The 12,061-nt window shown below is 42.8% G+C and overlaps 1 protein-coding gene across 1 annotated transcript in view; it reads right to left on the bottom strand.

Annotated features, from left to right (window-relative positions):
• CGRRF1 (cell growth regulator with ring finger domain 1) overlaps positions 1-10,496 on the bottom strand; it is a 30,997-nt gene extending 20,501 nt beyond the window's left edge. Inside the window, exon 1 of the mRNA XM_059182137.1 lies at positions 10,266-10,496. Coding sequence (XP_059038120.1) covers positions 10,266-10,369 — 104 coding nt within the window. The 5' untranslated portion in view covers positions 10,370-10,496. The remainder of the gene's footprint in view (positions 1-10,265) is intronic.
• Positions 10,497-12,061: the final 1,565 nt, after the last annotated feature.

Raw genomic sequence — 12,061 nt, 5'->3', positions numbered from 1 at the left:
AATGTCTCATCCTGATAAAAACTGTCAGCAAACCAGGAATGTAAAGGAACTTAACCTGGTAAAGGGCAGCAATAAATATGCAGAGCTAACATAGTACTTAATGAAAAACTGCTTTCCTCCTAAAATCAGGAACAAGACACTTAATAGCGATGTGTCCTTAGGCAATCGCTCAACCTTTCTGTAATTGGTTTCCCACCTGGAAACCTTTGTAACAGAGTGTGGCACTAAGTAAGTGCTAGTGATGATAATGCCGATGATGGAGTAGACACAGGGGTTGGCAGAAGAGCTAGAGGGAAAGAACAAATCCAGTAATTTCTCCTTTTTGAACCTCAGAATCAGTTACCCCGCAGCCACTGTGTCCACTGCCCAACACTGCCCCAGTGCCTTTTAGCAGTTAAGTCAGGAATGTGAAATGGTAGGACACAAGATATAATCTTCCCATGAGAGCCATAATACCTCCCTCTTCTTTCCTTCATCCCTTGGGAGTGAAAAAAACAAGGGGAGAAAACACCATTCGATGCTATATATACTCATTCTATTTCCTGGCCCCTTCATCATTTTAATTCTTCCTACCGTCTACCTACCCCCCCTTTCTTTTCTTTACCCCCACTGCCTGTCTCCTTACACCCACACTACCAGCAGTAAATACTGGAATTCAGAGCTCATTTTGTTCAGTTCTACTGTAGGTTCAACCATTATATTTCAGATATTTTATCATATTGTACCTAACATCTTCTTTTCTTTCTTTCTTTCTTTTTTTTTTTTTTTTTTTTAAGATTTTATTATTTGACAGAGAGAGAGAGAGATCACAAATAGGCAGAGAGGAAGGCAGAGTGGGAGAGGGAAGCAGTCTCCCCACTGAGCAGGGAGCGTGATGTGGGCTCCCAGGACCCTGGGATCATGACCTGATCTGAAGGCAGAGGCTTAACCCACTGAGCCACCCAGGCGCCCCTTACATTTTCAATTAAAGAATCTTTAAAGGTATAGGAAGGAGTCAGAAACCCAAAAAGCAGGGCTTTGGAGAAGTATCTGGAAGCAGCCTTTTGTGAGCACAGAATTCCTCTGCAATTGCTTTATTTATTGTATGTCAACTACACATCAATAAATAAATTTTCAAGAAAAAATATGCTTTATTTATTCTATGATTTATCTGGTTTTAATATAAAAAGTATTATTTCTCCAAATCTTTATAAAACATCAGTGTTGTAGGAAGATATACCATATCTATTCTGTGGCTTTGAATACACTTCGGAATGGAAGAAATAATTTGAGATGCAAAGTGTGCTTCTTTTTAAACATGCTTATCCTAGGCTGCTTCACCCAGTATCAGATCAAGAGCTGCCAAACCACACTTATTATTAGAAGAAATTCATCTCCCTAGATTTTTTATTTCTCCATCTCATGCTTTGTCTTGGGTCTGCATTTTCTAATGGCCTAAGGTCCTTGATTTCAGTCGAATGCATCTTTAAAAATTGGTATTATGGATCATGCTAAACCCTTGGCCTTTGTATCACACATAACCTTTTTACTCTGAAGGATAACATACAGAAAAGTACACAAAACATAGTTCAATGAATTAGAAAGTAATTAGTGTTCGGGCGAAGGACCCGGACAATATTCTCAGAAAGTCTCTGGTGTCCCCTCCCAGGCACTATCCCTTCCCTCTCCAGTATCTTGACTTCAATTGCTGTAATTTAGTGTATCTGTTTCTGATAAGATACACTAAGTGGAAGGATGTAAGTGGAAGGATGCTGTGTACACTTCTATTTCCTATTTTATAATGTTATGCTTGCAGATTTATCATGCAGCTATATCTAGCACATCTGTGTAGCTATGTAATATTCTACTGTACAATCAATATGCTGTAACTTGCCTCCTCGTTCTACTCTTAATGGACATTTAAGTTGTCCTCACTCTGGCCATCACGAATAATGCCTATATCAACATTGTCATACAAGGCACTTGGTGCACATGGGTGTACCCCCATTTTTTCTTAGGTCCACATATACTGAGAATGGTATTTCTTGGCCAGGTCTGTGCTTCTTCAACTTCCGTGGAGAAGGCTAAAGATTGTTCTACGGGGTAGCATCAATTTACCCTCCTACGCCCCCCTTGTGCCAAAACCTTGCCAAAACCTTGTTAGCCACCTGGTAGCTATGTGGTGGCAGTGCACTACATACTTTTTAATTTCTATTTCTCAGATGACTATTTTTATTTATAGAAATTCTTCATATGTTCTGAATGTGGGCCCTTTGTTGGATATAGCTTCACCCCTCCTGCACCTTGCCTTTCACGTTCATAATGGTATCTTTTGATGAACAGAGCTCTTAGTTTTCATACAGTTATTAACTTTTTCCTTTAAGGTTAATGCTCTTGCTCTTTGGCTTTCCATTACCGGCTTATCTGAATTATGTCCTGACACTGCCACACTTCTGAATTAAGATCTCAGACATTTCTGTACTCCTGTCCTCTTAAAGGATTTAGTCAAGCATGACCAGAACGGCCAATGCTGAATCAAGGCTCTGGGTCCATATCTGACTTCACCAGCCCTGTTACCTCAATATCCTTATGCTTTGAGGGAAACAAGTGTTGGGGAGTGAGGGAAGATAGAATTCACTATATACTAGAGTGACACTGCACACAGTCTGACCACACCTCTCCAAAGCATTATGTTTAATGTAGTCTGAGATCAAGTAAGCTGGTTTTGGGGCAGCTAACACACAGATGACTCATGATGAAGTTTCAGCCTACTATAATCCTAAACCTTTTCACATACCTGACCCAGCATGAACTTCCTCATTTTTGCACAAAAATTCACAACTTCCAAGTTTTAACCTGCTCGATGAGGATCAATGTTTCTATCCTTAACATATTACTCAAAAGCCTATATGCAGAGATGACCTGAAATAAGGTTAAAAATTAGAGACTGGTCAAATAGTAATCCATGATTGGTGCTGAAAAATAGTTCTGTGAAATACTGGTAAACAGACCCAATGACGTTTCTCTGGCCACCACCCTAACATCTGGTCTTTTCCACATTTTTAAAAAAGATTTTATTTATTTATTTGACAGAGAAGGAGATCACAAGTAGGCAGGCGGGGGTGGGGGAGGGAGGAACAGGCTCCCAGCTGAGCAGAGAGCCCGATGCAGGGCTCAATTCCAGGACCCTGAGATCATGACCTGAGCAGAAGGCAAAGGCTTAACCCACTGAGTCACCCAGGTGCTCCTTTTTCCACATTTTTAATCAAAAATTAGAATAAAGATGTTGATGCCCTATATATCAGATTACAGCTGATACGACATTACAAGGAATAATAAAATAAAATAAAATAGTAAAAGAGAAAACTGTCAAGTTTTCTTTTCAATTTCTTTTTCAATCTTTTCAATGATAAATTCATCTTTATCTTTTTCCACTTGAAGTCAAGTTGGCAACTGTTAGTAATGACATACTAACTGAACAAATACTTCTAAACATTCATTACTTTCTTTTACCTAAACTTTGTCCCCCTTTTTACCATAAAGAGGATTTTCTATTCTCTTTCCTTTACTGTTACAATTTTATACTTATTCCTCCTGGATTTTTCATAATTATGTTTTCCCCCATTTTAAAAAAAGATTTCTGTTTGTTTATCTGACAGAGAGAAAGCATGCATGCATAAGCAGGGAGGAGTGGCAGAGGGAGAGCGAGAAGCAAACTCCCCACCAAGCAGGGAGCCCGATGCAGGGCTCCATCCCAGGGTCCCAGGATCATGACCTGAGCAGAAAGCAGACACCCAACTGAGTGAGCCACCCAGGCACCCCTGCTTTTTCCCATTTCTAAATTGTTTATTATACTTGTTCATAATGTTTAAACTTCTAACAAGCAATAATCTGTGGACCTCCAATTTTTTTTTTTTTAAGATTTTTATTTATTTGACAGAGATCACAAGTAGGCAGAGAATTACTCAGAGAGAGAGAGAGAGGAGGAAGAAGGCTCCCCGCCAAGCAGAGAGCCCATTGTGGGGCTCGATCCCAGGACCATGGGATCATGATCCGAGCTGAGGGCAGAGGCTTTAACCCACTGAGCCACCCAGGTGCCCTGGACCTCCAATTCTGACCACATTTTTTCTTATTGCTTATATAATGTCTTATGTGGCACACACTTCCAAAGCTTTTAATCAGAAGCTGAATTGGTAGACCAGACCTCCTTTCCTGTGTCTGGAGTCTCACAGAGCTCCTCATGAATAAAGGTTACTTTGAAGATAAAATTTTAGGATCAGCAGTAAACAATTTTTATTACCCCTTCAGCTCTGAGTTCTCAAGCCAGAAAACAGACATGCATTTGTTAATTTGGGGGGCCTTCTCTCTACGGTGATCTCCCAAAGATGGTCTCATGCAGTAGCTGGATACTGACACTGGATCAGGATAAAAAAGCCATTCGTGGATAAACTCAGAGGATTGTCTCTGAGGGAACTGCTGTGCTAATGATAGGACTTTGGGAAAATGACCCAGTCTCGAAAACTCCATGCCTTTACTTGTAAAATGAGGGTTTAAAATAAGTGACCTTAAGGCCCTCCAAAGGCTTGAAATGTTGTTTCTAACAGTTTTGTGTTTTCTTCTAGATTCCTCTAAAAAAAATCTTGCCAATGCAAGGGTGGAGTATTGTGCACTCTAAACAAATAGAAACCAGTCATGTTCTTTTCCTAAGGAAGAATCTGTACTTCATCACCAACCTCATCACACAGAGACATCCAACTGCATTCAACAAGTGAGATGAGAAATAGTCAAGGTCAGTCTATCAAAAGAATTGTTAATCAAGTACTAAAGACTGAAAATGCAAGACACTGAGGTATCCTAGCATGAAGCAGTTATCACTCTTAGGGTGGGGAAAAACAAACGGAAAAGTGGGGATGATGATGATGATGATGATTTAAGATTTTATTTCTTTATTTGACAGAGAGAGACACAGTGAGAGAGGGAACACAAGCAGGGGGAGTGGAAGAGGGAGAAGAAGGCTCCCCGCCAAGCAGGGAGCCCAATGTGGGGCTCGATCCCGGGACCCTGGGATCATGACCAGAGCCAGAGGCAGACACTTAACATCTGAGCCACCCTGGTGCCCCATAGAGTGGGGATTATTATAATTTAGAAGCTTAGATAAGGGATTCCCCCAGAGCTGGCATGCAGACTTTTGTGGTAGGAGTGTTGCCAGCTGGCACTGATACCGCTGAAGGAGTGTGATGAGGCTAGTTCTAGGAAAAATTGTCAACTAAAATAAACTGCTGCTACTCAGGTCAACTGCCAGTGCCAGGGCAAAGGTCAGTGCCACAGGAATGCAGACCAAGAAAAGGAAGCAAACTGTTAAGCGGAAGTCCCTTCTTCCTCCTCTAGCCTTCCTGTTTCTTTCTGGCATTGTCTACTGGCAGATTCTAATAGGGAGCAAACGATAAGAGTAACATGCAAAGTCCCTGTCCCAGTATTACCACGCGGAGTACAGAAGAGCATGTTTGCTTCTGAGAGACAATAGCTTTTGAGAAAGATCTGGAGGATGATTTAGAGTATGTCCTGTGGCAGCACAGAAGGGTACAGGGTCCTTCCTCCAGGGGATCCGACCTCCCCTTAATCAGACATTCCAGGTCTATGGATTGGCTTATATCTATAAACTGGGTGAAAGGTGGTAACTTGCCGTTGTGAACACTCAAGTCAGGTTTCTGGCTCCAGACATGGAGTTTCTCCTTCTGTGTAGTTCATGTAGCATTTAGTAGGCTGCCCATCTATTTTATTCCTAGAAACACTCTAATCCATTAGCCACCGCCAAAAATCCTTGTGAGCCAAAACATTCTCTTTGTCCTCTACTGCCCATTATGGAACATATGTCCACCTCAACTCTGGTGAGGTGCCACTGGACCTCAGGTCAGGAGCTCCCACCATCACAAACAGCCTAGAAAGAACAGAGATTTTTAAGGATACAAGTCTCCTCTCAGCAATTTATTTCTCAGTGCCCTCATGAAAAAAGTGTCTTCTGTGAAGTCTTAAAGGATGCAGTAGGGGGAAAGGTATGCAGGTTGCACATAATAAATCCAGTCCAATATTCTTATCTTTCTAAATTGTTAGATTCTTTCCTCGTTATGCCAAGAAAGTTCTAGCACCTTAACCTTATTACATATAGGCCACCACTGAGTCTAAGTTTCAGTCAACCACATCTGAGTTAATACCTTAGATTCAGAATTTCTTAAGAACACACCCAGATCAATAAATTTTATCTCTAGCACCTAAGTTGCTCAATTGGTTAAGCATCTAACTCTTGGTCCCAGCTCAGGTCTTGATTTCAGGGTCCTGAGTTCAAGTCCTGCCTTGGGCTCCACACTGAAGTGGAGCCTACTGAAAAATAAAGAAAGAAAAGAAAAGAAGTAATTCATTTTATCTGATTTACTGTTACATTCTATCCTTCCTGGCCTAATCTATTTACAATCAATTGTTTGCAATGACACAAATTAGCAAAATTTTGCATATCTTTTAGAGGCTAAGCTCTTTCCAAGCAAGTTGGATTTTGTTCCTGTCCTTTGGAACATGAAGAGATCTGGGCCTCACAGCAAAAGGTAATAAAGATAGGTCTTGAGTATAGACATTCTTTGCAAAGCAATTATTCTAGGAAAGGTTATAAAGGAGAGTCAGAATGATCGGGGTTTCAAGACTCTCAGTTTTATCCCACCCAATTCAGATGTTCCCATTCCAAGTCTCAGGGGTCTGGTTCTTTCCACTCAGTGTCCTCAATGAGACATCGACAAGGCTGTATAATTCTATTAGCAGCACAATTAAAACTTTGTTCAATATTTAGTTCTGTGGCTACATGAAATAAAATGCTTTAGAACCCAGAACCTCTCTGATTCTCTAAGGGTTGCCCTGAGTGTGTTAAGATGTTAGCTTATCATTTTCTTTCTGTAAGGGTTCCAGTGATCTGAGAAGCAACCATCCCATCCATCCTTCAGTCCTTATAGTCAAAAAGTGCTTTAACCACTTTAAACACTTCAGAAATCATTTTATCACAATCAATCAAAGGTAGCAATCTGATGAATCACTATGCAAATAATTGCCATTGATTACTAGGACCTTATATCATGTTGGCAAGGAGCCGAAGATGCAATCGCTGAAGCCCATCTTTGAAAGCCCCCCACCCCCAGGTTTCCAATTGTAGTAACAATTTCTTTATTAATATCTTTTATAAGTCCAACCAGGAGACCAAAACCACAAAAGCTATTTTAACAGACGGAATTTAATATGGTTAATTGTTAACCATATGCTGAAGAACTGAAAACGCTAAAAGGGGACAGTGAGCATCAGAGAAGTAGTACCAGTAGGAAACAGCTATCACTCCAAAACAGGGATAAAGAGAATTACTACAGCTGAGAAATTTGGAGCAAGGACTGCCGTGGAGCTGGGTCTCAGATCTGAGGAAATGGTATTGATATCTTTGAAGGGGTGTGATGGCTGGTTCTAAGAGAGTGGAAAACTACAAATTGGAAAAACTGGGGCCAACTGTTAATGCCAGAGTGAGGCACTATCACTGTGGTGAGACAGACAAGAAAAGAATCGCACAGGAAGCAGCAAGCCCTTTTGTCCTCTACCCTTCCACTCACCCTCCCTCCCCTGCCGGCAAAGCCTGCTAGGCAGCCAGCTAGCAAAGAAGAAACGTGGTTTAGAGGTGCTGCCCCAGATTCACAAAACAGAATCTAAAGGGGTGCTACGAAGCTGAGGGACAATAGCTTAATAACCTGTAGTCAAGAGGAAGCAGGGGGCAGCTGCAGAGTCAGGGTCCCCGATTATATGAAACTGTTAAAGGATGTATAGCATTTCGGTCTCCTTTCTGCACAGCACCTGGCAAATAGCAAGAGCTTAATAAATGTGAGCTATTAGAGCTCACAAAACCACCAAGAGTTAAAGAGAAATACCATACTTCAGTGGCACGATTCTTTGGGATTCAAATGTTCCTGTTCTTTCTCCACTCCCACACAGTGCAAGCAGACAAGGAGAACATGAGAAAGAAGCAGTGGAAAAGAAAATCAGAGCAGTACTGAGATAATGGCGAAGACACAAAACCAATAGGGATTATATTTTGGGAAGTTAAAAAAACATGACACAGGTGAAAAGCATAGTGGATTCATGGGTTTACCTTCTGTCTGGGGTACTATCAGAAAGTTGCTTTTATGAGATCTATATGGTTTTCTTTGTTTCTATTCAATGTACCTGTTGCCTTGGCTTATGTTAGCAAATAAACACTAGTAAAAAGTTTGCCTAGACAAAGGAACCCAGCTAAAGGTAATGGTTGAGTTAGGTTCAAGATAACTAGATAGAAAGTGATTGGGACTTACACAGTTTCAGCAATACTTAGCCCAGACTTTCAAAAATTCTAGTTATCTGGCCTTCCACCCTTCAAAGTCATATCCAAATGGAGTAGGTAGGCAGTCATTACGTTTTCAAAACAAGTCCTAAACTTGGCAGAGCCAGAATTTGCATCTAGGTCTGTCTGACTCCAAAGTCTGTCTCTTAACCAGTACAAACATGAGGTCATGAGGTTCCTGACTACCCTTACCCACAGATACTGCCATCATTAGCCATGTGGCCCTCACTCATTTTCCTCTTCCCAGTACTATACCTAAGATATCTAATTATCTGGCCTACAGAAAATTAATTTTTTAAAAGATTTTATTTATTTATTTGACAGCACAAGCTGGCAGAGGGGCAGGCAGAGGAAGAGAGAGAAGTAGGTTCCCCGCCAAGCAAGGAGCCCGACGCGGGGCTCGATCCCAGGACACTGGGATCATGACCTGAGCTGAAGGCAGCTGCTTAACCAACCGAGCCACCCAGGCATTCCCAGAAAATTAAAATTTAAGGATAAAATGCAATGATCAACTAGTTACCTATTTTTCTTAATGGAGGAAAATCATATTTCTTTAAGAGAATAACACTGACATTATAGTCATTAAGAAATCCTGTGTTAAAACTGCTTTACTCACTTAGGCAACCGAGTTGCAAATTCCAATTACAAACTTTCTTGAAATGAACACTAAACAGCAGTGAAATTTGGTGAGTCAAGAATAACAAATTGTGTAAGACTGGTTTTCGTCTTCTCCCACCCACAAACAAGGAATTTTGTGTTCAACAGCTGGCAGGGTGAGGGGCAGTATGGAAATATTAAGACTGGGCTTAGTTTCTCAAGAAGGCATATAGTTTCAGAAATTAACAAGGGCTTGTTTCCTTTCTGTAAAGTAATCCTATATATGTGATCAAAGGGTATTTTAAGATTCGTTTTACACAGGCAGATCTATTCACTAACACGCTTCCTCTCTCTATGCTAATGCTGTACCCCTGAAATGCCTTCTATCCTCTACCATACAGACTTAACTTCATTTATTTCTCAAAATACTGATTTTTCAAAATCGAGCTCATGTTTCCCTCCGCAATGGATGAATTAGTAAGATGGAGTCAACTAGCTGTATTTATAAGGCTTCTCTAAACATGATACAACGGCATCTCCTCGAAAGAGAAATTTTAGAATCTCTGAGCTAGAACAATTGCTCAAGGATTACCTAACAGTCTATTTTCCCTGTCTCCAATATGTAAACTGCCCCTACCCGTTAATGTAACTTATCTCAAAGGTCTTTTCCAGCTCTAAAATTATGACTTCACAGTTCCACCGACTAAATATTACTTCAAAAGGCGTGGAATGTATCTAGAAACCATTAAATTCTCAAACGGTAACGGAGTTCAGTTATAAATTACGCTCAAAGATCTGAGGCCAAGTCCTCAATTCTGGTGAGAACAACAATCAGCTGTGCTTACTGTCCACGTCTGTGCACTGTACCGCAGGTGACCGATTCACTCCGGGCACACCGTAGGCCCCAATCCGGGACAGAAGCCTGCCGGTCAAGCACTCTATCCCAACACCGAGACCAGGCCCTGACAGACCGCTTTATCTCTTAGAAACAAAGCTGGGTAAAATACCTCGACCCCGCACCACCCCCAGATACCCGCAGCGACGGGGACGACACAGAGATGCAGAGCAGTGATGCAGGTGCACACCGCACCTTGTTTTGCTCCCGGAGCCTGGCGGAGTTCGCGACACCAGCTCCCCGCCCCACACACACCCCAGCCCCGGTACCCCAGCCCCGGGTACCCCAGCCCCGCAGGATCCCCCGGCGCCGATGCACCCCTCCTCCGCTGCCCTCCGCGACCCCACTGCCCCAGCTGTCCGCCCCTACGTCCCTTGTTTCTAACCATGGGGCACTTACCATCCCAATACCAGGCCGGTGGTCACGATGAAGCAGGTAAAGACCACTGCGATGTAGAAAAGCGGCGAATACTCATACAGCGTTACCAGAAACACCGCAGCCATCAGGATGTCCTACACTGAGCCGAGCTTCACCCGCCCCGCCCGGCCCACCCGGCCGGGGTAAAAGCCACTACGGCGCCTCGGAGCTGACAAACTTTGTGGATACGCACTCGCCCGGGGTTCTAGGGCTAGACGTCGGGGCAACCTCGCCGGCTGCGGGAGCCGGAGTGCCAATCACGACGCCGCCTGCAGGGCTCGCCCCGCCCCTCCTGCTCCCGTCCCGAGCTATTGGCTTCGCAGAGGGGCGGTGCTCGGACTGACTCACGGGATTGGTACCCGGAGAGCGTCCGTCTGTCCTAGCGGTGAAGGCTTTTCTGCGGCAAATTCTAAACGCGCATAGCGGCCGAAGCTGTCCAAGGCTCAGGTAAGGTATTTCTGGTGACACAGAGAGGAGGCACGGTCCGAAATCCACGTCACAGAGTCTAAATCCCGCATATTGGATCCGCGGCAAATTTGAGAGGGGGAGAAGAGCCGGCATGTCGGGTTCTACGAAGCGAAGTAGTAGTCCCGCACCTGCTCTTGTTTGGTCTAGACAAGTTACTATTAGAGACTAGGAAAGACCGGAAGGAGTCCCACGAGCAGTTTATACGAACCTTGTCGGCCTTCTCAAGTTGGATTTAGTGATAGACGATAATTAGCGTTGCGTATCGGGATTCTCATAGAAGTACATCAACTGTCCGTCCTCTCCCCTTCCTCTTCTTCTCCCCGCCCCCCGCCGCCCTCAAATTAGAATTAGATCTTTGATTTTTTTCCCATTCATTTTTACTTTAACAATAATTTAAAGTATGTATGTATGTCTGTATTTTTTTTTTTTTTTTTTTTTTTTTTAGCTAGAAGAAGCCTTTAAATAAAGGAGCGAAATGCTTATTCCTTCTCCTCCTCCCCGTTCAGCCAGCTCCATCAGGGTAGCCTCCCTCGAAGTCTCTCACACCTCCCCTGAGAGCTCAGCGGGTTGCGTTTAGCTCTTGGCCACACCCAGTTACCACGGAGACAGGGGAACGTAGTCTTTTATTCTGAGCAGCAACACTCCCTGCTACAAATTAGGGACAGAGGACCGTGGGGTAGATAGGTAGTACCCCCTCCACACTCCAAATCGCTAGTAAAATCAATGCTGGAGAAAGATGAGATAAATTTGTTGTATGGCTTCACAGGTCTTTTGGCAAATGATCCTGTATTGTATGGAGTAGTGTATATGTTGTTGTATATGTATGTAGTAGTAGTATATGTATGGAGTGATGCTGTGTAAGCAACTTGGTTCAATAACATAATTTTTAACAACTACATATATGATAGTATTTAGTTTATCACTGGGCAATTTTTTTTATTATAAACAACACTGCAACGAACATTTTTTCAAAAAGATTTTACTTATTTATTAGAGAGAGAGCACAAGCAGGGGTAGAGGCAAAGGGAGAGGGAAAAGCAGGCTCCCCACTGAGCAAGGAGTGGGACAGGGGGCTGATCTCAGGACCCAGACGTCATGACCTGAGTGGAAGGAAGATGCCCAACCCACTGAACCACCCAGGCACCCCTGCAATGAACATTCTTAAAGCTAAATCATTTCTTTAGGTGAAATCCTAGAGGTGGAACTTTTAGTTCAAAAAGTTTGTACGTTTCAAGCCTTTAGGGAAGCAATGCTCTCCAGAAATATTGTTTTGACTTATGCTTCCACACTTTCATCCTCAGTTTTGCGAT

Source organism: Mustela lutreola, chromosome 7 (genome assembly GCF_030435805.1).
Source record: "Mustela lutreola isolate mMusLut2 chromosome 7, mMusLut2.pri, whole genome shotgun sequence".
Lineage (NCBI taxonomy): Eukaryota > Metazoa > Chordata > Mammalia > Carnivora > Mustelidae > Mustela > Mustela lutreola.
The sequence above is the reverse complement of the archived record's forward strand: the minus strand, read 5'-3'. Positions and strand labels throughout refer to the sequence as shown.